Source organism: Podarcis filfolensis (assembly GCF_964270895.1).
Source record: "Podarcis filfolensis genome assembly, chromosome: 14".
Taxonomy (NCBI): Eukaryota; Metazoa; Chordata; class Lepidosauria; order Squamata; family Lacertidae; genus Podarcis; species Podarcis filfolensis.
In genome coordinates, this window is record NC_139616.1 from 43,353,778 (window position 1) to 43,379,189 (window position 25,412).

The 25,412-nt window shown below is 47.5% G+C and overlaps 1 protein-coding gene across 2 annotated transcripts; it reads left to right on the forward strand.

Moving 5' to 3' along the window:
• The first annotated feature begins 8,928 nt into the window (after nt 1-8,928).
• DNASE1L2 (deoxyribonuclease 1 like 2) lies at nt 8,929-25,345 on the forward strand. Of its 2 annotated transcripts, XM_083585868.1 has the most exons (9): nt 8,929-9,087; nt 15,830-15,977; nt 17,265-17,353; nt 18,694-18,777; nt 19,765-19,865; nt 20,782-20,894; nt 22,557-22,711; nt 23,355-23,451; nt 23,592-25,345. In XM_083585868.1, the coding sequence occupies exons 2-9, from the start codon at nt 15,840-15,842 to the stop codon at nt 23,643-23,645; spliced, it is 831 nt and encodes a 276-aa protein (XP_083441994.1). In that variant the 5' UTR covers nt 8,929-9,087; nt 15,830-15,839; the 3' UTR covers nt 23,646-25,345. The 2 variants fall into 2 exon arrangements, with proteins under 2 accessions (XP_083441994.1, XP_083441993.1); XM_083585867.1 differs by having other exon boundaries at nt 23,355-25,345.
• Nucleotides 25,346-25,412: the final 67 nt, after the last annotated feature.

Here is a 25,412-nt window from a genome sequence, read left to right on the forward strand (position 1 = left end):
TTTGTCTTCTGGCTACGGTGGTACCTCGGGTTAAGTACTTAATTTGTTCTGGAGGTCCGTACTTAACCTGAAACTGTTCTTAACCTGAAGCACCACTTTAGCTAATGGGGCCTCCCGCTGCCGCCATGCCGCTGCTGCACAATTTCTGTTCTCATCCTGAAGCAAAGTTCTTAACCCGAGGTAATATTTCTGGGTTAGTGGAGTCTGTAACCTGAAGCGTATGTCACCTAAAGCGTATGTAACCCGAGGTACCACTGTACTTTTAATTTACGTGAATGTGTTTCTAACACTGCCAAACCTTTGCATATCAGAATTCTATTATTATTAATAGCAATAATAATTTGTTAGCTGCTTTATTTTGCAAACAAAAAACAAATAAGGGTGCTTAAATGAAATGCATTCCAAAATTTCACAACCTTATTTTAAAAGTAACTTCAGCGAACCGGTTAGCCGACCCACTGAATGAAATTTGTGCTTTGAAAAGAGGCGAACCCAAAGGAGCATCGGCTTGCAGAAATAGATTCCCAGCTCACCCTGGGTGTTTACTATCATTAGCAACAAACCAGACCCTGCGGGGAATACCTGAGTTTCGCTTTACAACATCACGGGACAGGCTGCTCTTTGAGGGTGTTTCCCAGGCCTGAGGATGCAACTGAAGCCACTTGTGGCCGTCTTACCAGTGTCCTGGCAATCCCTCCTGCAAGAGGTATTTGTGGCTGTTTTGTAGGGAAGATCATGTCTTGTTTGTAGGCTTCCCGTAATGGGAATCTGGCTGATGTCTCTGAGAACAGGATAATAATATATAATAATAAAAAAATTTATTTATATCCCACCCTCACCGGCCAGAACCGGGCTCAGGGCAGCTAACATCAAAATATATAATACATTAAGACATAAAATTCAGCAATCATCTGAAATACAGCTTAAAATTGGATTACAGTGGTACCTCGGGTTGCAGGCGCTTCAGGTTACAGACTCCGCTAACCCAGAAATAGTACCTCGGGTTAAGAACTTTGCTTCAGGATGAGAACAGAAATAACAGTGCAGCGGTAGCGGGAGGCCCCATTAGCTAAAGTGGTACCTCAGGTTCAGAATAGTTTCAGGTTAAGAAAGAACCCCCAGAACGAATTCAGTTCTTAACCCGAGGTACCACTGTAAAATCAAAATCAAATCAGATGGCTACCCGCAAATTATATCTAACTATAGGGGCTGGGACAAGGGACGTGGGTGGCGCTGTGGGTTAAACCACAGAGCCTAGGACTTGCCGATCAGAAGGTCGGCAGTTCGAAACCCCACGACAGGGTGAGTTCCCATTGCTCGGTCCCTGCTCCTGCCCACCTAGCAGTTCGAAAGCACATCAAAGTGCAAGTAGATAAATAGGCGGGAAGGTAAACGGTGTTTCCGTGCGCTGCTCTGGTTCGACCAGAAGTGGCTTAGTCATGCTGGCCACATGACCTGGAAGCTGTACGCTGGCTCCCTGTGCCGCAACCCTAGAGTCGGTCACGACTGGACCCAATGGTCAGGGGTCCCTTTACCTTTACCTTTATAGGGGTTGGGAACCTTAAGTATTCACCAGCATAGTGGACTAGATGGGCCATGGGCCTGCTCCAGAAGGCCTTGTCTTATATCCTTATTGGCCTCTTTGGGCTTTGCCCACAACCACCTAAAAAAAATAAATAAAAAAAATTCACAAGCACTTGAGGGGTTGTATGCCAAGGTGTGCCCTACAGGTGGTGGCAAAATCTGATTTGGGCCAAATGTTAATGGAAACCAATCCAAGTCACACATTCCAAAACAATATATGAACCGAAACGCAACTATCCTTCGAAATCTGGACTTACCCCAAGGTTGCGATGCAATTCTCTGGCCAAATGATGTGTGCACAAAGGTGTGCGTTAGAGGAAAATGTGCGTGTAAATGCGTATATTAGTGAATGTTACATACAAAATTGCATTACATTAGGGTTATGCTTTACAGAAACATGCCTCTTGGACAAAATTGCATACCAAAAATGTGTATATTAGGATAAATTCACTCTAAAATGCTGGCAAATGTTCAAGAGCACTTTTTAAAAAATTACAATCTGGTGGGGAAATATGAAGAACTGAATTTATGATTGGAAAAATGAGAAAGAGATTGACAGGCTGACTCATCCCTTGTCATATTCCTGGTTCTGGGTTTACTATTCCAACCCATGGCTAACAGCCAAGTAGGGTGAAGGGGGCCAGCGGAGAAAATCAGCTGAGTTTGGCAAGCAAGCTTCTTCCCAGACCAGATGATGTGTAATGCCTCTCCTTTGTGAAACAGGAAGTTTGAGGAAACTCTGGTCTTGCAATTGTGGTCGGCACACGGAAACCTGAATTCTCACCTCCTGTGCAAAGAAGAACTTGCAGAAACTCCACTCCTAGTCCTAGACTGCATCATGAAATCATTTAGCCACTTTACGGTCACATCCACATCATGCATTTAAAGTATTCTAATGCTCCTGCCAACCTAGCAGTTCAAAAGCACGTCCAAGTGCAAGTAGATAAATAGGTACCACTCCGGCGGGAAGGTGAATGGCGTTTCCGTGCGCTGCTCTGGTTCGCCAGAAGCGGCTTAGTCCTGCTGGCCACATGACCCGGAAGCTGTACGCCGGCTCCCTCGGCCAGTAAAGCGAGATGGGTGCTGCAACCCCAGAGTCGGCCATGACTGGACCTAATGGTCAGGGGTCCCTTTACCTTTACCTTAATACCACATGAACACTCATGGCTTCCACTCAAAATCCTGGGAATTGTAGCTTGTTCAGGGTGCTGGGAATTGTAGCTCTACGAAGGAGTCTCAGCACCCTACACTAGGATTCGCAGGATTCTTTGGAGGAACTCATTACTGTTGAATGATTTAAGAGGGCTTCACATGTGTGATGTGGATGTGATTGTGAGGGAGGAACAGGGGAGAAATTCCATTCAGTTTGCATTTGAAGGCAAACCCACCAAATTTGCACCACCTGTGATGCAAAAACTGGAACACAGCGATCCTTCAAAATTCACCCTACAGTGGTGCCCTGCAAGACGAATGCCTCGTAAGACGAAAAACTCGCTAGACGAAAGAGTTTTTCGTTTTTCGATGTGCTTCGCAAGACGAATTTCCCTATGGGCTTGCTTCGCAAGATGAAAACGTCTTGCAAGTTTGTTTCCTTTTTCGTAAAACCGTTAATACCCAGGGTATTAATACCCAGGGTTTTGCTTGAAGAGGTGCAGTTGTGACTTGACTTTGAGGAGCAACACATAGCACGCGGTGTGGTAGCCTTTTTTGAGGTTTTTGAACACTTTGCTGATTTTTGAAGATTTTCCAAAACTTCTTTTGCAGCCATTTGGTAAGTTAAACTTTTAAAACTTTTTTGGGGGGTTTTGGATTTTGGGTTGGGGTGTTTGGAATTCAAGGACTTGGTGTTGGGAAGGGGTTTGCAAGAATCTGGGAGCTTGTGTGGTTTTTTTCTGCATTTTTCTGATTTTTTTGTGACCATTGGGCCACTCTGCTGTTTTTTTAAAAAAAAATCTGGATTTGGATTTCTGTGTGTTGGCTGGCTGGGGGAACAGTTGAGGAGGGGTTTGCAAGAATCTGGGAGCTTGTGTGGGTTTTTTTCTGCATTTTTATGATTTTCTGTGACCATTGGGCCATGTGGTTTTTTTGGAAAAAAAATTCTGGATTTGAATTTCTGTGCGGTGGCTGGCTGGGGGAACAGTTGAGGAGGGCTTTGCAACAGTTGGGGAGGGGCTGGGGGAACAGTTGGGGAGGGGTTTGCAATTTCTGTGTGGTGGGTGGGTGCTGGGGGAACAGTTGAGGTTTTTGAAGACTTTGGTGATTTTTGAAGCTTTTCCAAAACTTCTTTTGCAGCCATTTGAGGTTTTAGAAGACTGCTGATATTTGAAGGTTTTCCAAAACTTCTTCTGCAGCCATTTGGTAAGTTAAACTTTTAAAACTTTTTGGGGGGGTTTTGGATTTTGGGTTGGGGTATTTGGAATTCAAGGACTTGGTTCTGTGTTTGAATTTCTGTGTGGTGGGTGGCTGGGTGCTTTTGAATTTTTTGGATGTGAAGCACTGATTCTTTTTTTCCCCTGAGTTTGCGAAGGTAGGAGCTGTGCTGCCATGGGACCCAAGAAGACTGCTGCTGCAGAGGCCGGCGAGAGGAAGAAGGAGAAGGTGACGCTGGAAATGAAGAAGGAGATCATCCGGAAGCACGACGGTGGAATGCGTGTGACAGACCTCGCCAGGGAGTACGGGAAGAATCCATCGACCATCGCGACCATCCTGAAGATGAGGGAGAAGATCCTTGCGACTGATGCAGCCAAGGGAGTCACCAGGATCGTGAAGAACCGCCCAGCTGTTCTGGAGGAGGTCGAGAAGTTGCTGCTCATCTGGTTAGAAGAGAAGCAGCGTGCAGGGGACACAGTGACTGAGGCCGTCATTTGTGAGAAGGCCAAGGCCTTGCACGCAGACCTCGTCCGGGAACAGCCAGGAACCTCAGGCGAGCCAGAAGTCTTCAAGGCAAGCAGAGGTTGGTTTGACTGGTTCAAGGCAAGATCTGGAATCCACAGCGTGGTCAGGCATGGAGAGGCTGCCAGTTCTGATGTTCCTGCGGCTGAAGACTTTGCAGCGGAGTTCCTGGAGGCTGTGAAGACGGAGGGCTACGTTCCACAGCAGGTCTTCAACTGCGACGAGACCGGGCTGTTTTGGAAGAGGATGCCCAAAAGGACTTTCATCACACAGGAGGAGGCCAAATTGCCTGGCCACAAGCCCATGAAGGACCGTCTGACCCTGCTCTTCTGTGCCAACGCAAGCGGCGACCTGAAGATCAAGCCCCTGCTGGTGTACCACTCGGAGAACCCACGGGCCTTCAAGAAACACAAGGTCGACAAGGAGCAGCTGAGTGTCATGTGGCGATCCAACAGCAAGGCTTGGGTCACACGTGTGCTGTTTGTGGACTGGGTCAATCTTGCTTTTGGCCCTGCTGTCAAACAGTACCTGCTGGACAATGACCTGCCGCTGAAGGCTTTGCTTCTGATGGACAATGCTCCTGCTCATCCTAAAGGCCTTGAGGAGGACTTGTTGGAGGAGTTCAGCTTCATCAGCATCATGTTCCTGCCGCCTAACACCACGCCACTGCTCCAGCCGATGGATCAGCAGGTCATCGCCAATTTCAAAAAACTCTACACCAAGGAGCTTTTCAGGCGATGCTTCGAGGTGACTGATTGCACCACCATCACCCTGCGGGAATTCTGGAAGGGCCACTTCGACATCGTCACCTGCTTGAAGATGATCACCATGGCCTGGAACGGGATCAGCCAGAGAAATTTGAATTTCGCTTGGCGCAGCCTGTGGCCGGACTGTGTGGCACCAAGTGTCTCTGATGCACCAGAGTCAACAGTGGTGCAGGACATTATTGCCTTGGGGAGGACCATGGGCCTGGAGGTCACAGAGGAGGACGTCAGCGAGCTGGTGGAGGAGCACGACCACGAGCTGACCACCCAGGAGCTGGTTGAACTGCAGGCAGAGGCTGCGCAGGAGCAGGCCTCGCTGGAAGAGGAGGAAGCAACTGAGGAACGGCTGTCCTCCAAAGAACTGAGGGACATTTGCATGAAGTGGAAGGATGTGCAGGCTTTTGCAGAGCGGCACCACCCTGACAAGCACGTGGTACATGACCTCGCGAACTCTTTTGATACGAGGGTCATGTCGCCTTTCAGGGAGGTGCCGAAAAGGCGGATGAAGCAGCAGACCATGGACAAGTTCTTCAGCAAGAAGCAAAGAGTGGAAGAGGAACCTTCTTCGAGTGGTCCCCCAGAGTCTTAGAAAATGTACTGTACACTTCGTTGATTTTTAAATGTTTTTCTGTCATGTTTAGAAACTTTATTTATTGTTCCTTCAATTTTTGAAATGCTCTTTACAGTATGTGTGACTTTAAAGAGCAGTTAATCAACTCTTGTTGTACCAAATTTGGCTTTGTTTGGACTTTTTTTTACCATACGAACGCATTAATTGATTTTCAATGCATTCCTATGGGATTTTGTGCTTCGCAAGACGAAAAATTCACTAGACGAAAAAACTCGCAGAATGAATTAATTTCGTCTTGCGAGGCACCACTGTAATGTGAATTTTGCAAAACCGTTTCCCAGCCAATAAGTATGTACAGAAATGCATGTGCTAGAGCAGCAGTTCTCAACCTGTGGGTCCCCAGATGTTGTTGGACTACAACTCCCATCATCCTTGAGCTCTGGCCTTGCTAGCTAGGGGTGATGGGAGTTGTAGTCCAACAACATCTGGGGACCCACAGGTTGAGAAAGGCTGTGCCAGAGCATGGGTAGGCAAACTAAGGTCCAGGGCTGGATCCAGCCGAATCACCTTCTAAATCCAGCCTGTGGACGGTCCAGGAATCAGTGTGTTTTTACTTGAGTAGAATGTGTCCTTTTATTTAAAATGCATCTCTGGGTTATTTGTGGGGCATAGGAATTCGTTCATCCCCCCCCCAAAAAAATATAGTCTGGCTACGTACAAGGTCTGAGGGACAATGGACTGGCTCCCTGCTGAAAAAGTTTGCTGACCCCTGTGCTAGAGGAATGCATGGTTCATATATGAGTAAAAGTAACATACAAAAATACATTGTGTTAGTGGGTATCGCTTTGGGGAAATGTGTGCATCAGGCAAAATTGCATACAGTGGTACCTCTGGTTAAGAACTCAATTCATTCTGGAGATCCGTTCTTAACCTAAAACTGTTCTTAACCTGAGGTACCACTTTAGCTAATGGGGTCTCCTGCTGCCGCCGCGCCGCCAGAGCACAATTTCTGTTCTCATCCTGAAGCAAAGTTCTTAACCCGAGGTACTATTTCTGGGTTAGCGGAGTCTGTAACCTGAAGCGTCTGTAACCTGAAGCATCTGTAACCTGAGGTACTACTCTACAAAGATGTGTCCATTACCAGAAATTTGCACTGAAACGCTGGCGAATTTTCACGAGGACCTTAAAAATAAACAAAATTGCAAACTGATGTGGAAATATGGAGAACTAAATTTAAGATTTGGAAAATGAGAAACGGAGAGAACCTGAGATTGGCATATTCTCTTCTCCCATTCATGGTTTATAGGTGGGGCGCACTGAAAAGCACAGCGGTCGTGTGAGGGGTCATATCCCCTGCCTGCCTAAATTAGCCCAAATGATGCATCACAGAGCTGAACTATCACAACCACCCCTCAAAGCTGCTTTTCAGGTTACGCTGAGATTCCTCCCTGCCTTCCACTCATCCTCTTGTCATCTCACTGGCTAATTATATTTTAATCACCTTGCTCCCAAAAAAACACCTGGAGGGCATTTTACTCCAATGTAGTCAGCATGATGAACTGCACACGAGTTTGCCAGGTTTCCCAACTGGGTTGCTGAACGCCATCAATATTGCTGGCGTGATCCTTGGACCAGACATCCCTGGTGGGAAGTTTTGTACTCCGACTCCCATCAGCCCTGTCCATTGGCCATGCTAGCAGAGGCTGATGGGAGTTGGAGTCCCAAACATTGGGAAGGCATAAGGCTGGGTAAAGCTGCCCTATTAGGTTGATTCAGGGTATATATGGCTATGATGATGCATGTATTTGTGGGTGGGGGAGAGGCTGGAGTCAAGAAGTATGTCTGCTCCCAGTGCACTAGTGAGGTAGCTAAAAGTCTCTCTCTGAGCTCTTGTGCAAGCAAAAATTCAACAGGTGAAGCTGTCAACCTTGATTCATCATCAGAAAGGTTTCCGATGGAATAGTGGAAATGTATGTGGACTAAAGGGTTAAAATTTACATTGTGTTATTATCTGATTTTCTCTTTTCTTTTTGTTTCTCTCCCCACCCCACTTTCCCCTTCTCTTTGCTCCTGTTTCTTTTTAGGTTAGATTTTTATATATTTTTTATTTTTTAAAAAAAATTATTCATTTTTCTTTTTCATTCATTACATACATCTCATATTCCTAACATTTACAATGCATTCCTTTCTCCCTCCCCTCCTAGGCTCCCCTCAACTTCCGCTTCTGGTCTGTTTCTCCTTTCATCCACTTTGCTACCTCCTAAAAGGAAAAAACTACTAATAACGTATTTATACAATAACCCCAAACCTAGAAACATAAAAATAACAATGGATACATCATATTATTTCTCTATCTGCCACACATTTTCTAATACTAATAATGTGAATGTTTATTTAAATCCTGCCGTCAAGTCTATAGACTTTCTTTGTTTCTGCAAGTATAATATAAATGGTTCCCATTCTTTTTCAAAGTCACTGTTATCTTAGTGTGTCTGTCATTTTTGCCAGTTCTGCATAGTTCATCAGCTTCTCTTGCCATTGTTCTTTTAGGTTAGATTTTTAAAGCATTTTAAAATGCTGGGAAACCCAGCCTGATGGGCGGGGTATAAATAATAATAATAATAATAATAATAATAATAATAATAATAATAATTATTATTATTATTATTATTATTATTATTATTATTATTATTATTATTATTATTATTCTGGCCTATCTATTGTAAAAAGAGACTTGGTATTGGGTATAAACTTTTCCATATATTTTGATAAGTTATAAATAAAAATTTTAATGTCTTGTCCTCAGAAAAGCTGCAACTGTTGGATTTCTAACTCCTGTGCAGTTGTTGGGCACGGAGGGCCGGGGGAGGCAGCTATCGTAAATGCAATCTCTGTGGTTTTGGTGAGCGGACGGATCCCACCCGGACACCTTGTTATTTGCAGTCCCAGGTTATGCAATGCACTTGCTTCTCCCAAGGCGGAGTCTGTAAGGCTTGTGTTTTTATAAAATGTATGGCTCAGAAAATGCTTCTTAATGTGTCTCTGCCCCACCCAGCCCAGGGATGGGAACTTGCTGCATTTCATGTAAAGAAACTGCAGCGAGGTGACGGATGTTGCGCCAGGGAGATGGGTGGGGACTGTCTTTCATTTCCATAAAACTTGGTGAGGAACCAAAAGTTGTGGGAGATTTTGCATCAGGACCGCACGGGGCGTCAGTGACTGGAGAGGCTCTGGGAACACCTCCAAACCATCTCTCCACTGCCTGTGGAACACACGGTAGGAACTGGTTCATTTTATTTTTTAAAAAACTATTTGATTTTATTGTGGGTTTTTTGAGGGGGACTTTTTTTTTGGAGGGGCTTTTTCTTCCTCTATCATAATATTAGAACTTGGGATCACCCAGTGAGAGACATTTCCTGGCAGATCAGGGGCAGATCAGAACAAGTCCTTCTGGGCACAGGGCGTGAGAAACTGGTGGAACTCCTTGCCACAAGATAGGTGGTGCTTAGGGAGGGAGGAGAAATCCAATTTGGTTAGGATTTTCACGTGTGCCTCCCCAATTCTCTCTTTCCGAAACAATGCAGGAACCCCAAAACACACCTCGTACCTCAAAATTTTTATATTTTGATTTTATGTTGTAACCACCCTGAGATCTGTGGTTATAGGGGTGGTATACAAATTTAATAGATAAAAATAAAAAGCCCATTTCCCCAAAATTTTGCAATGCAGTTCCCCAACCAAAGAATGTTTACAAAAATGCATACATTAGGAAGAAGTGTGCCTAAAAAGGAATATATTAGTAGAACGAAAAGACGAAGATGCATTATATTTGGAGAACTTGCTTGGGAAAAAACCAATTTACGTTAGTCAAAACCGCAAACAAGAATGTGTTTATTAGGAGAAGTTCTCCCTAAAATGCTGTTGAATTTTCATTAGGGTTTTTTTAAAAAAATAACAATAGTCATAAGTTGCTATAGAAATGTGGAGAAGATGTTTTAAGACTGGGAAAACGAGAAATGGCGAAGGCCAAAATGGGGACAGATTCTTTCATCCCCTACCCACCTCGCAGGGTGGTTGTGAGATAACACGGAGGAGGAGACATCCTGTAGAGCCTGCCTAGAATAAAGGCAGAAGCAACACAAGGTAGCAAATATAGCCCTGATGATAAAATGAAACTTCCAGGGTTAGGAGCAGTGTACCTCGAAATACCAGCTGCTGAGGGAAATAACAGGTGGAGAGGGCTAGAGCCTGCCTGCCTTGGTTGCAGGCTTTCTGGAGGCATCTGAATGATCATTGTAAGTAAGCAGGATGTTGGAGTAGATGGGTTTTTTTGGTCTGCTCCAGCAGCAATCTTCATGGGATCTTTATAATCCCCAAGGTAGTCCAGTGGTTTTTTTTTTAAAAAAGTTTGATACTCTGTTTACAAAGAGCAAAACTGACGGGAAGAGTTAGAGGAGTATTGAACCAGAAAATGATTGGAGAATGGAGAATATTTAAGGATTATATAAGATCATAGTGTACCAACCACACCACATGAGCAGAATTTGAGTGATATTTGTTAACACAACAAATACCGTTTGTGGAATAGACAGGAACAATATTAAAGAATATAAAACTGTGCGGGGAAAACCGACAGTATAAACAGTACAATGAGAAGGATTGGAAGACTCGTTTTGTCAAAAGTCTTTTTTATTTAAGTATTAATTAGGAAGATTAAGTTTTTTTAAGCACGTAAATCTGATTTTTCTTTCTTTTTTCTGTATTTTCTTCTTTTCTTTTTTCTTAATTCTTTTTTCTTCAATTCTCTTTTCGTAGTAAAATTGTAAATTCTTTGCATATGTGTGTAATTTAAATTAATAAAGATTATTTATTTTTTTAAAAAGTTTGATATTATTTCTGGGAATGAAGAGGTAAAGTCCCACAGCACCTGGCTGGACCAAAATAAACTTGCAATCTCCACCCACATAGTGGTGGTGGTTGTTTTTTTACTAAACAAACATTTGGCAGGAGAATCTCCTGCCAGCAGAACGATGCCAAGATGATCTTGCTGAACCACTGCCTGGAATGCACCTGCCAGGTGGGAAGAGGCAAGACACCTTCATCAGACACAGAGAAAAGAGCAAGACAGAGCCTGCAAGGCTTCAGAGCAGCAGGGACAGGAGTTGGCGACAGAATTCGGAGTCAGGCATTGGTCCATCTAGCTCAGTATTGTCTAAACTAACTGGTAACACATCTCCAGGCTGCCAGGCAGGGATTTTCCCCTGCCTTACCTGGAGAAGCCAGGGATTGAACCTGCAACCTTCTGCACGCAAAGCAGATGCACTGTCCGTGAGCTGCAGCTGTTCTTAATCAAGTACCCTTTTTGGTGATGGGCAACCCTTGGGATGCAGGTGGCGCTGTGGGTTAAACCACAGAGCCTAGGACTTGCCGATCAGAAGGTCGGCGGTTCGAATCCCCACAACGGGGTGAGCGCCCGTTGCTCGGTCCCTGCTCCTGCCAACCTAGCAGTTCGAAAGCACATCAAAGTGCAAGTAGATAAATAGGTACCGCTCTGGCGGGAAGGTAAACAGCATTTCCATGCGCTGCTCTGGTTCGCCAGAAGCGGCTTAGTCATGCTGGCCACATGACCCGGAAGTTCTACGCCGGCTCCCTCGGCCAATAAAGCGAGATGAGCACCGCAACCCCAGAGTCGGCCACGACTGGACTTAATGGTCAGGGGTCCCTTTACCTTTACCTAACCCTTGGTTTGTGGAAGAGAGGTGGGAGCGCAGCTCTAATCGCTCCCTCTTTGAAGAAGCCTAATTCCACCTTGCAAGGTGAAAGATTTGGCAGATACCTAAGCCACTCCTGGAGGGTGCCAATCATCTCAGCGCACTGAGCGACGCCGATGATGAGAAAGTGAGCAACCGCAGCCCGGGGCCTGGGTGTCGGCCTTGGGAGTCTGGCTGAGAGCTGCTCCCTCCAGAGACCTTGGGGGAAGCAAACTCCTGCCAAGCTCTCAGCCTGGGAAGATACTGCGACTGGGCGAGATTCCAAAGCCCCGCAACCTTGAGAAGCTGAGGGAACATCTCTGCTGACGCGGCAACACCTTCACGCCTGCCGTAGCCAGAGGCCTGGATGCCAAGACCAAGACGCAGCTGTGAGTCACTGGCTCAGAGCTCATCCAAGCCAATGGGATCCTTTTTTTTCTTTCCAAATTTTTTTATTCATTTTATAACACAACTAAACAACACAAACAGAAGAACAAACAAATTCTTGTCTTATCCTTATTTTTCCTTAAATTTTTAGATGAGCTTCCCCAAGTCCCCGCTATCTGATTTTCATTTTACCTCATCTTTAGCCGTTTACACTGATAATTTTAAACCATTTTTTAATCACGCTTACTTTTACCATAAAAATCTTCACATTTTATCACTTACAAATAATACTATTTTAAAATACACTGTCTTCCAGTTCTAACCCTACAGCCTATATCCACTTCCAAAGCTATTCTAAGATTTAAATATTAACATGTTTTTTTCAAATATTCTTTAAACTTCTTCCAGTCTTCTTCCACCGTCTCTTCTCTCTGGTCCCGGAGTCTCCCAGTCAGTTTGGCAAGTTCTATATAGTCCAAGCCACTGGGATCCTGCCGAGATCCCCTCAGCGTCTTTATCGTGGCTTCTGCCTCCTGCCTGGTGGACTCGACTAGTCTCCCACTCACTCCCCTCAACAGCCAGCCATCCAAATTTTTCTGACCCCGAATTGGGACACATGTCTACCAGGATGCACTCCCAGAAGAATTTCCAGTGAATGGTGGTCCTCTGAGTGCCATAACTGCAAAAGTTGGGTTCATACACCTACCCACTGCAGGCTAGTCCATTAGGGCACATGGGGCAGTGCCCATCCGCTTCACTCAACATCTGCCTGCCTTCTTACTCACAACAACCAGGTCAGGGAGTTACCCTGCCCTGCCAATTTCCTACTCTTCCCTTGGGATTACAGAACATCAATGAAGGACCAGGTGCACAGCCCGGGAGTCATTCTGGACTCACAGCTGTCCATGGAGGCGCAGGTGAATTCTGTGTCCAGGGCAGCTGTTTATCAGCTCCATCTGGTACGCAGGCTGAGACCCTACCTGCCCGTGGACTGTCTCACCAGACAGACTGTCTCGCCATGCTCTGGTTATCTCCCGCTTGGACTACTGAAATGCGCTCTATGTAGGGCTACCTTTGAAGGTGACCTGGAAACTACAACTAATCCAGAATGCAGCAGCTAGACTGGTGACTAGGAGTGGCTGCCAAGACCATATAACACCGGTCTTGAAAGACCTACATTGGCTCCCAGTACGTTTCCGAGCACAATTCAAAGTGTTGGTGCTGACCTTTAAAGCCCTAAACAGCCTCGGTCCAGTATACCTGAAGAAGTGTCACCATCCCCATCATTCTGCCCGAACACTGAGGTCCAGCGCTGAGGGCCTTCTGGCGGTTCCCTCACTGCGAGAAGCCAAGTTACAGGGAACCAGGCAGAGGGCCTTCTCGGTGGTGGCACCCGCCCTGTGGAACGCCCTCCCACCAGATGTCAAAGAGAAAAATAACTACCAAACTTTTAGAAGACATCTGAAGGCAGCCCTGTTTAGGGAAGCTTTTAATGCTTAAAAGGCTATTGTATTTTAATATTCTGTTGGAAGCCTTGTCTACATTGTAGGACTTACTTCAGTCCTGTTAGTGTCTTTAAATTTTCACAATTGTCATTTATATATACAATAAATTTACTCCATTCCTTCTGGAATTTCTGCTCGTCCTGGTCTCAGATTCTGCAAGTCAGTCTGGCCAACTTGGCAAAATCCATCATCTTCGCCTGCCACTCCGCAATAGTAGGCATTCCTTGTGATTTCCATTTTGGGGCCAACAAAGTGCTCGCTGCAGCTGTGGCGTACATAAATAGTCTTTAATCTAACTTCAGAATCTCACATATTGGCATATTTCAAGAGGTCAAAATCCGGACACAAAAAGTTGTTGAGTTTTTTTCCAATCGCCCTTCTGCCATGCCAGAGTCAGAGAGCCCAAATCACCTGAGCTTGAACCAGAACCACCAGCACACTTGTTTAAAAAAACAAAACCCAAAATCCAGGACATTTGCTTTAAAATGTAAAATTGCCCCCAGATGGGCATGAAGGACTCCCAAGAGAGGACATGTCCAGGAATTCCCAGACCTATGGCAACCCTATGAGCTATCATTTAGAGCTGGAAGTGGCAGGTGATGTCCATAGAGACTTGTGGGGCAGAATATAATAATAATAATTTATTATTTATACCCTGCCCACCTGGCTGGGTTTCCCCAGGGAGCCCAAACCAGAGGTAGAGACAGAGCCCGTGACAGGCAGAGGCAACTATTTCTAGTTTCGCCTCCATCCTCCTCCCTGCTGAGCTCAACAAGGACAACATTGAGACTGAAGATGCAGATATTGTTATGCTGCCGTCTTCCTGCTTTTAGGCTTGTTTATATGGAAACATTTGGAACGATTAAAGATGGATTTTTGCAATTTTGCATTAACCTGCTTTTGAATTTTTTGCTTTGATTGTTTCCTTCTTGCATTATCAACAAGTAATTGTGCACTGGATATTCTTGGCGCTTCCAGATAGGTGTGTTTCTTTTGTGAGATGAGCTCTCCTCAAGCAAGCAATTTCTTTTGCAGGCCCCACAGTTTATCAGCTGCAAATCCACAGTGTGTATTTCACTCACCCACACATTTAATCCGGATTTACCTTCCCATGGGAAATCCAATAAGTGTGGTTCCATCTGAGGGCTTAATTTTGCAAATGGGTCACCGAGATATCATGAATGGCTCACTGGCAGCAGGTTTTCTTTCATTTATTGTCGTTTCCCTGGAAAAGATAAATCTGGGTTAAGTGGATGGCAAATACAGGGCAGCATTTTGAAGATGATAATCTGTGGATGGCAGGAAGGGACATATCTGTCAATTACAGACCCTCGTTTTTCCAAACAGTTCTCCCCCTTTCTGCATCAGTTTGCGATTAATATTATTATAATTTCTCATACAAGTGTATCACCATGTCAGGGTGCATTTCTCCTTAGAAGTGTATACAATTTTGCCCTACACACACACATTTTTGCAAGCAACCTTGCTTCTGACATAATGCATTTTTGTAAGGTGATTTTTCACTGGTGATTTTTCACTAATGATTTTTCATTTTCAATGCACTAATGTTTCCACTAATATGCACACGTTTGTACATCTTACCTGGTTGGAGATGTGCATCACAGCACGTGGAGATGTGTATATTTCAAAGAATATCTTTGTTTTGGTCCACATATTGCATTGGGAAGTGCAAATCAGGTGGGTTTGTGTGCAGATGGTAAAGGTAAAAGTAAAGGACCCTGGAAAGTAAAGTCCAGTCGCAGACAGCTCTGGGGTTGCGGCACTCATCTCGCTTTACAGGCCGAGGGAGCCGGTGTTTGTCCACAGAAGCGGCTTAGTCATGCTGGCCACATGACCCGGAAGCTGTATGCCGGCTCCCTTGGCCAATAAAGCGAGATGAGCGCCACAACCCCAGAGTCAGGCACAACTGGACCTAATAGTCAGGGGTCCCTTTACCTTTACCTTTATTCCCTTCATAGAACTACAGTTCCCAGAGTAGTTTAACAACCAGTCCGTCTTCCCAGGAAACTTTGGGAATTGCTGCTCTCGTGAAGGGAACAGGGGTCTCACAACAACTTTCAGCACCCTTAACAAATGACACTTCCCAGGATTCCTTGTGGCAAGCCAGGGCTGTTTAAACTGGTGCGATGCTAGAACTCAGAAGGAAGAAGGAGGATGGAGACAAAGCTAGAACAGGTTGGCCCTGCCCGCCATGTACTCTAGCACCACCTGCTGATGGGCTCCTTGCAGTCTGCCCAACCAGTCTCAGTGGGAACCAGCTACAACTGGTGCCACCCCAATGGGCCCTCTCTTGACCCAGTAGCTGGTGCTTATAGTCCACAACTAAAATATTCTCCTCCCGTCTCTCCCATTTAGGGGAATTACCATGAAGCTGTGGGTGGGCATTTCTGCCCTGGCTTTCCTGATGCAGGCAGCCACCCCTCTGAAGATCTGTGCGTTCAACATCCAGAGCTTTGGAGACAGCAAACTGTCTAATGAGGGGATCTCGGAAATTATTGTGAAGGTGAGAACGGGGCTTTGCAGGGACAGAATCCCCAACATGAGAGACCCAATACCAGCCCGACTGCAGCAGACAGGTTTGGGAAGAAGGAAAACCTGATCTTCTGGCGTAGCTCTGAGTGATGGGCAGGTAGATTGGCAGGGATTCCTGACTCCCACTTGTACAAGAATAGCAGAAACAAGATGGCTTCCTCCCTATCCTCCAAAAAGAGATTGCTGAAATGAAGGAAGGATGGGGTAACCAGGAATGGATTTTCCTGCGGAAGGACTGTGAGCTCAAAACAAATGATGGTATCAAATTGTAGAATCATGCAGGAATCTCCATGATGGGTGGCTATCCAACCTCTGCTTAAAAACCTCCACAACCTCCCTAGGGAGTCCGTTCCACTGTCCACCAGCTCTCATGTTTCCCAAACTCAGAGTAAGTAAAGGGACCCCTGACCATTAGGTCCAGTCGCGGACAACTCTGGGGTTGCGGCGCTCATCTCGCTTTATTGGCCAAGGGAGCCGGCGTACAGCTTCCTGGTCATGTGGCCAGCATGACTAAGCCGCTTCTGGCGAACCAAAGCAGCACACAGAAACGCTGTTTACCTTCCCGCCGGAGCGGTACCTATTTATCTACTTGCACTTTGACGTGCTTTCGAACTGCTAGGTTGGCAGGAGCTGGGACCGAGCAACGGGAGCTCACCCCATCGCGGGGATTCGAACCGCCGATCTTCTGATCGGCAAGTCCTAGGTTCTGTGGTTTAACCCACAGCGCCACCCTCATCCCCATACTCAGAGTAGAATCACTGAAATCAATGAACACAACCTGAGGACTCCTCCAGACAACATATTTATTGCTCATTCCTCCTGATCCAGCAGAGAACTTTTATAATGAAGTTCTTCTTTGCACAACTGATCTGGGGAACTTGCTGCCACAAGAAGTAGTGATGGCTGCTGTCTCAGGTGGCTTTAAAAGGGTCCCAGAAGGGAAAGATGAGATGAGGCCAGTCACTGGGTATTAGTCATGACATTAGTGGGGCTTCCATGTTTAGCGGCAGTCTACCTCTGAACAGCAGTTGGTGGGGAGCAGCAGCAGAAGAGATGGGTTGTGTTGACCACTGTGGGAAGCCAGAAGTTGGACAAGATGGACCTTCCATCAGATCCAACTGGGCCCTTCTGGCATAGCTGTCAACTTTTCCCTTTTCTTGCGAGGAATCCTATTCAGAATAAGGGAATTTCCCTTTAAAAACGGGAAACGTTGACAGCTATGCCTTCTGGTCTTCTTACGCATGCATGCTTCTTCCAGATCCTGTCGCGGTACGACATCGCCTTGGTGCAAGAGGTGCGGGATGCCGACCTGAGTGCTGTTAGTGAATTGCTGGAGCGGCTCAACAGGTAACACCGTCCAAATCTTTACAGGCAAGTTGGCAGAGCATGGGGGCTCTTAATCTTGGGGCTGTGGGTTCGAGTCCCGCCTTAGGCAAAAGATTCCTGCATTGCAGCAAGTTGGATTCCACAAAGACTTTGGGCAGGACGGGAGAGAGAGAAGGCAGCAATGGATTGTTTCTCAACGGGAGGAGAAGACAAAGCGAATTAGGGAGAGTGAGCTTGAGGACCAGTTTCCTTTCTTGGGAAATATATGCAGAACCGCCAAGCCGTGCAATGTCAGTGCTGTTAGGCTTTTAAAAAAATAAGCAGCAGGCAAGAGGAGACAACCTCCAGGGTCAGAGGGCCATTGAAAGTCAGTGTCTGGAGAACAGCAGCAGGAGAGCGCCGCAGCCCCCTTCCCTTCCGATGGGCTTCCTGGAGGTGCTTGGTTGGCCACTGTGGGGTTCATAGAGTCATCTAGTCCAACCCCCTTTGATGCAGGAATCTCAGTTAAAGCATCCATGACAGATGGCCATCCAAGCTCTGCTTAAAAAGGAAGGAGAATCTACCACCTCCCGAGAGTGTTAGGATATAGTTCCGTTCTACCTTAAAAGGGAACAGGCATGACTATTGTGTGTCACATGCCTGTTTACTTCCAGCGCAGGCTTGCTGGCAGCTTCAATTTGTATATTGCTTTTGCATTACTCCTGTTTGCTGGACATGAAGGGAAGCAGACATGTTTTTTCCTTTGTTCCTGATCTATGCTGAATAAACGCTTGTAAATAATGCTTGCACATGTCTCTGTCCACCACTTCTGTTGTGAGAAGATTTATTCACTCTGCTGATAGAGCGTGCCAAGTCTCTAAAGGTATCTGAGGCTTGTGTTGCTGTTTGATGCTTTTCCAAGGGAGACCGGTGATCACCTGGCTGCCGGCTGGTGGCTGGAGACAAGCTGGGGGCCTGCCTGATGCCCCGTCTCCTGGGCAGTATCCCAACAGAGAGAACCCGTTCCGCTGTCAAACAACTCTTACCATCAGAAACTTCTTCCTGATGTTTAGTTGGGAACAGGAGGTTGGATGAGGCGGGCCCCTGGCCTGAACCAGGATCCTGCTCTTGCTATGAGAGCCACGCAGTGTGCAGGCCAGCTATTCTTCAAGAGGCCTACAGGTGTTCCTACCTGGGCTGCCATTGCTTAGGATGCGACAGCTGGATGGGAAAGGGTTTGACAGGCGATGTGGGGGAGGGAGCGTCTGCCTTGTTTTACAAGCCAACTCTGTTTAACTAATTCAGAGTGCTTAAACTGCTGCTCTGCACATGTCCTTTTCTGCCTTTCCTTGATTTCCCCTCTCCCTCTTTTTGCTCCGCAGTGCCTCTAAGCACAATTACGCCTACGAAATCAGCGAGTCGCTGGGACGGGAGAACTACAGGGAGATGTACCTCTTCCTCTACAGGTACCGGATCTAATCAGTGCTTTGTGGACAAGCACATTCCTACATTCCAAATTGTACTCTCACATTCACATTTTCTCATCCGAGTACACCCATCTTCAGAACTGCAAAAAAACGTTATTATTATTATTATTATTATTGATTGAATGAATGAATTTCTATATCACCCTATACCCAGAGGTCTCAGGCCAGTTCACAGAATAAAATCAAAACATAAAACCACAAAATACAGTGGTACCTCGGTCTACGAACTTAATTCATTCTGGAAGTCCATTCTTAAACCAAAGCCGTTCTTAAACCGAGGTGCACTTTCCCTACTGAGGCCACCGTTGCCCTTCTACCTACTTCCGGTTTTGCAGAGTTGGTTGCCCGAATCGTTCATTAACAGGACTGTTCGTAGACCGAGGTACCACTGTACATAATAAGAATAAAAACAACTCAATAGCCCCCCCAAAGAAACATATTTTAAAAGGGCATAGGATGTAAATCAGATCAACCAAAGGCCCAGTTAAAAAATAACATTTTTGCCTGGCACCTAAAGGTGTAATAATGAAGGCGCCAGGCGAACTTCCCTGGGGAGAGCATTCCACAGACGGGGAGCCACTGCAGAGAAGGCCCTGTTCTCGTGTTCCCACCTCTCAAGGAGGAGGCACACGAAAGAGGGCCTCAGGTGATCTCAGGGTCCGGGTAGGCTCATATGGGAAGAGATGGTCCTTGAGGTATTGTGGTCTTGAGCCGTTTAAGCACTCAAGAGCATAAAGAAACAGCAGTTACAAACACAAGCATGGGGTAGACAATCTCCCCCTCTATACATCAGGCATATAGAGGACCACAGTTCCATTTGAAGAATGTGTTTGCTGGATAGGGTTCACAACAGGGGGCTTTATCGACAATGGGATGCAGTCTCTTTCCCAGCTTACCTGGTAATCCGACTGGAGTGTGCCTGCATTGTTCCTTTGCTGAATCCGTCTGCCTCTGCTTTCTATCCAGGACAAAGAGCGTCTCTGTTGTGGACAAGTACCAGTACTCAGATAAAAACAATGCCTTCAGCAGACCGCCTTTCATTGTCAAGTTCTCGCCTCTCAACGCCAGTGAGTAAAACAGAAGGGATCCCCCCCACACACAGACACACCCATTGACTTCATAGGCCCATAGCCCAAACTCCATGTGAGGCCAAGGCTGGACATTTGTAGCTTGGGAGCTCAAAGCGCTAGAGGTTGGCTTACAACTCAGGTGGGCAAAGGGAATCGGGAACAGAAGGTTCGAATGGATGCTCCGGGCAGGCAGAATGGGAAAGAAGCAAAGTGAGGTTCATCATCAGTACAAATAAAAGTAGCGTCTCCACCCCCATCGCTCAGCCCCGACCCGGAGGTCCAGCTCTGAGGGTCTTCTGGTGGTTCCCTCACTGTGAGGTTACAGGGAACTAGGCAGAGGGCCTTCTCGGTAGTGACACCCTCCCTGTGGAATGACCTCCCATCAGATGTCAAGGAAATAAACATCTATCTGACTTTTAGAAGACATCTGAAGCCAGCCTTGTGCAGGGAGCTTTTTAAGGTTAGCGGTTTTGTTGTGTTTTTAATATTTTGCGGCAACTCAGTCAGACAGGCGGCATACAAATAATAAATGATGATGATGGGATAGCAAGGGGTTCCAGACTGGCAAATCCTGCTCCTCTAGAAAAGCCTTGAAGTCAGTGGTCTTGCCTATGTGCCTTTGGAGCAGTGGCGTGCAGTGATTTTTTTTCCTGGGGGAACAGTGCGAGGGTGATTGGGGGGGGGCTATATCATGCACATGACATCACAAGTCACACATGAATCACACCTCTCTCCCTAAGCTGGGCAGAAGTTTCCTGGGCTTTGGGAAGAGGGTGACAAGGGAAAATTTAGGGGGCTACCCTAGTTCCCCTAATCCACTGACCACACGCCACTGCTCTGGAGAACATTCCTGGCACCTGAGTCCTGCAAGGGAATGAAAGGGCTCCCTGTGCTAACCCTGGTTCTTTTGCAGAAGACGACGAGCTGATCCTGATTCCCCTCCACACGGCTCCAAATGACGCCGTGGCAGAGATCGATGCCCTCTACGATGTCTACTTGAAGATCATAGACAAGTGGGGGACGGATGTACGTGCTTTTGTTAACAGTTAAGATGCTTTTCGTTGAATGTTTTCTGAAAAAAAGGACTTGTGGCCTCAGGCCAGGTTGAACCACCCTGGTCTGGGGTTTCAGATGGGATACATTCTCAGGTCTGTTTTGGAGATGTGGCCTCGGCCCAGTATACCTGAAGCAGCGCCTCCACCCCCATCGTTCTGCCCGGACGCTGAGGTCCACCGCCGAGGGCCTTCTGGCGGTTCCCTCACTGCGAGAAGTGAGGTTACAGGGAACCAGGCAGAGGGCCTTCTCGGTAGTGGCACCCGCCCTGTGGAACGCCCTTCCACCAGATGTCCAAGAGAAAAACTACCAGACTTTTAGAAGACATCTGAAGGCAGCCCTGTTTAGGGAAGCTTTTAATGTTTAATAGGTTATTGTATTTTAATATTCTGTTGGAAGCCGCCCAGAGTGGCTGGGGAAACCCAGCCAGATGGGCGGGGTATAAATAATAATAATAATAATAATAATAATAATAATAATAATAATAATAATAATTGTCAGAGCTGCCCAAGGTCCCAGCTCACAAAGGACCAACGCTGCTTCGTTGTTAAGTACAAAAGTCTTTATTGAAGTTCAGTTTCACTTCCAGAGCCGCAGCGCGCAGCTCTACGTCTCAACTGTCAGACCGCTGATGATCCGTCTGAATCTCCTCCCCCTGTACACCAGTTTAAGACCCTCGCCTTGCTCCACCTTTTCCGCTGCTCTTTCCTCCTCTGGGTCCGCCTGCCCGCCGGGGTCTCGCCCTTTCTAGCCTCTTCTGACGCTGATTCCCCTGAGCCTTCCCCCTCCCTCCGGCGGGCTTTAGGAGCTGGTTCCCCATCCGGGTCTCCTGCTGTCCCCCGCGCCTGCACATTTGAACTTGGCGCGCACGCCCAGCCAGCAGCTTTCCTCCTGACCGTTTCACTGCTGCTGTCACTGCTTCCCCCTTCGGGGGGGCTAGCTGCAACTGACCTCCCCTCCATTCCCCCACTCTTCGATGGAGGCGTGGTCAGCCCTGACTCACCTCCTCTTCCCGCTGGAGGAGACGCTGGCCCTGACACATGTGACTCTTCCCCCCCACTACGCTCTGGTGTGGAGACTGGTCCCGATCCCCCACTGCTGCTTTGGGGTTCCCCTCTGGCTCCTTGTTTCTGGTGCATCCCCCCTGGGACCCCCCTTGCTCTGACCATCGGCGCCCCCTTCTGGGAATCTTCTGATTCACTGGAGAAGCTCATGGAATCTCTCGGGCCACTGTCATACTCCCCTACGCTTCCCTCGGATTCTTCCCCTTCGCTCTCCAATTCCTCTCTCCCCAGTGCTCCTGCTCCTGATTCCCTGACAATAATAATAATAATTATGCCAGGGATTGAATCAAGGACCTCTAGATGCTCCACCCCTGAGCCAAGCCCCTTGAACAGGATGTTCTGTTCCACCCATCCCACAATTTGCTGACCACTGTTGGAGACAGGACATTAGACCCACCTTCAGAATATAAGAAGGCCCCCGCTGGGTCAGGCCAATGGCCCACCTAGCCAGAGCTCTGTTCCCACAGTGGCCCACCAGATGCTTGTGGGGAAGCCTACGGTCAGGATCCGAGGGCAACTGTGCTCTCTCCCCACCTGCAATTCCCATCAGCAAATCTTCTTCCCTTTGTAGAACATGATGTTCCTGGGAGACTTCAACGCTGACTGCAGTTACGTGGGAAAGAACGCCTGGTCCTCCATCCGCCTGCGCACCAGCGAGGTTTTCAAGTGGCTCATCCCAGACTCTGTAGACACCACCGTGGGCAACTCCAACTGCGCCTATGACAGGTGAGGTTGGCCAAGCTGCCAAGTAGTGATAGATCTTTAGACCCCAGTAGGACTCTTGATCATCAGGGATGCGGGTGGCACTGTGGGTTAAACCACAGAGCCTAGGGCTTGCCAATCAGAAGGTCAGCGGTTCGAATCCCTGTGATGGGGTGAGCCCCCGTTGTTCGGTCCCTGCTCCTGCCAACCTAGCAGTTTGAAAGCACGAAGTGCAAGTAGATAAATAGGTACCACTCCGGCGAGAAGGTAAACGGCGTTTCCGTGCGCTGCTCTGGTTCACCAGAAGCGGCTTAGTCATGCTGGCCACATGACCCGGAAACTGTACGCCGGCTCCCTCGGCCAATAAAGCGAGATGAGCACCGCAACCCCAAAGTCATCTGTGACTGGACCTAATGGTCAGGGGTCCCTTTACTTTTACAGCTCTTGACCAAGAGCCACAACTGGCCCAGTGAGGCTTCTCAGCTGCCACAACAAGCCACCTCTCCTCTTTCTGCTTCTCCTCCTCTTCCCTCCTTTCCCACTCTTGGAAGGACACTCAGCATCGAAAGTCGTCAGATGATCTCAGAGCAAGGGATCCAGGGCAGCCTCGGCTCCCCCCCCCCAAAACAGGAGAGGACCACTCCATTTCTTTCCTTTTTGCGTCTAGGATTGTCGTGAGTGGTTCAAAGCTGAGGAAGTGGATCGATTCCAAGTCGGCCCAAGTGTTTGACTTCCAGAGCGCCTTCAAGCTGAGCCAAGAGGAGGTAAAGCACATTCAGTGTTTAAGCCCTTGGTCCAAACAGGGTTTTCTGGGGCTCGCAGTGCATGCTGGGAAAACAATGTCTTCTGGCTTTGGCGACAAGAGGTGCTCTGAGCTTCCCTGTTGTTCTCTCCTCCCGTGCAGGCTCTGGCCATTAGTGACCATTTCCCGGTGGAGGTGACGCTGAAATCTCACTGAAGCTCCGTGTGACCTCGCAGCCTTGCTTTGACGCCCCATGCCGGAAAAGGGGTTCCGGCCACCCCTGGGTCTTCTCACCCCACAGCTACATGTTCACTGGCAGACGTACAAAGCTGCCTTGATGGACCTGTGATCTATCCAGACCAGTATTGCCTCTTCTGCCTGCAAACAACCCCTAAGGCAGGTTGCCAGGAACGGATCAGACAGGGAAAAGTGCTTACCATCTGCTTTCATTCAATATTTACAGAGAGAGGCTTGGAACACAGCCTCTCAGAATAATGGCGTTGTCCTGAGTGACTCTCCACCCCCTTTTCCTCCCACTTCCTCATTCATCATCTCTTCTACGGGTGGTGCCGAGGGCCATTTGCTTCTGAGCCCTTTGCTCTCCTACTTTCAAGGCTCGCCGTGTTCTGGGAGAAGGGGGTTCAGGAATGCTTTCTTAAGACACTGCGTCCGTCAGCTGTTGCCCTCCTGGTGGTTCCTCTTCCTCCTCCTCTCCCATAATTTCCCAGCTTTCCCCCTCATCTGCCTCTGAGCTGTGACCTCCCTCAAACCCCAGTCTTCTTCTCTAGAAGGGTCAGGCTGGTCATTCCTCCTCTGCCCAGTCCCTGACAGGTAGCTGCTTCCTGAGCTCTTAGGCAAAGGAGAGCCTCTTCCCTTGAGATCTTTGTGGCTCACAGGTGGGAGAATCTGTGGCTCTCCTGATGTTGCTAGACTCCCAGTGCCCACCAGCTCTTAGCCAGCAGAGCCTGTGGACGACGAGGAGGATAACTGGAGTCCAACATTATCTGCCGGTCCTCCAGATCCTGTTTTCGCTAGAGCTGTTCTGTTCTTCTGCAGACCAATTGACTTATGTGACATTGTCCACCCATGTTGCATTCCACCTGGGCTGAGTTGGAGGGCACCAAAAGGCCTTCGAGCGATTCAGTGAGTTGCAGTGAGAGGGAGAGGAAACCTGTGGGTCTCCAGACATTGCTTAGGGGGTTAGGGCTGTAGCTCCGTGTCAGAGCATCTGCTTTGCATACAGAACGTCTCAGGTTCGATCCCTGGCGTCTCCAGGTCGGGCTGGGAGAACCTTCTTAGCTGAAATCACAGAGAACTCCTACCAGTTGATGCAGAGCATTCTGACCTAGAGAAGTACCTGCCTTAGTAGAAGGCAGATTATTGGTCAATGTCCCTAGCTGGACTACAGCTCCCCATCACCTCTGACCACTGGCTAAGCAACCTTTGGCAGGCCACAGGCTACTCCCACTTAGCACACTGGACTGGCGAGGCCATCAAGCTCTGAATGACTTTGGGACTAACCTACCTCATGTGCTGGCTGTGATAAAAGGGAGGAGGGAACCATAAGTACACAAGGAGAGTCTGCTGGATCAGACCAATGGCCCCTCTGATCCAGCATCTTCTCACCTTGGCCAACCAGATGCCCCAACAAGAGCCCTCCAGCCTCCTGTGGTTTCCAACAACTGGTATTCAGAAGTACTGCTGCCTCCAGCTGTGGAGAATATTAATCATGGCTACTAGCCACTGCTCATCTCCTCCTCCATTAATTTATCCAATCCTCTTTTAAAGCTGCTCAAGTTGGTGTCCATCACTGCCTCCTTTGGGAGTTCCATAGTTTAACTATGTGTTATGTGAAGAAGTACTCTCTTTTAACTGCCCTGGCTATGGATGCATGATAATAAATAAAATAAACGATGCCCAGTCTCCTGTTTTTAAGGCCTAATCACCGCTTTGGACTCCACAGACCCCTGTTAAGTAAGTTTA

What these genes read in the sequence shown, in the direction of transcription:
- DNASE1L2 (XM_083585867.1), top strand. Translation starts at nt 15,840, where the DNA reads ATGAAGCTGTGGGTGGGCATTTCTGCCCTGGCTTTCCTGATGCAGGCA. An exon ending in TAGACAAGTGGGGGACGGAT is followed by an intron (nt 20,895 to 22,556) that starts GTACGTGCTTTT and finishes TTCCCTTTGTAG; the next exon opens with AACATGATGTTCCTGGGAGA. An exon ending in TCCAACTGCGCCTATGACAG is followed by an intron (nt 22,712 to 23,354) that starts GTGAGGTTGGCC and finishes TTTTGCGTCTAG; the next exon opens with GATTGTCGTGAGTGGTTCAA.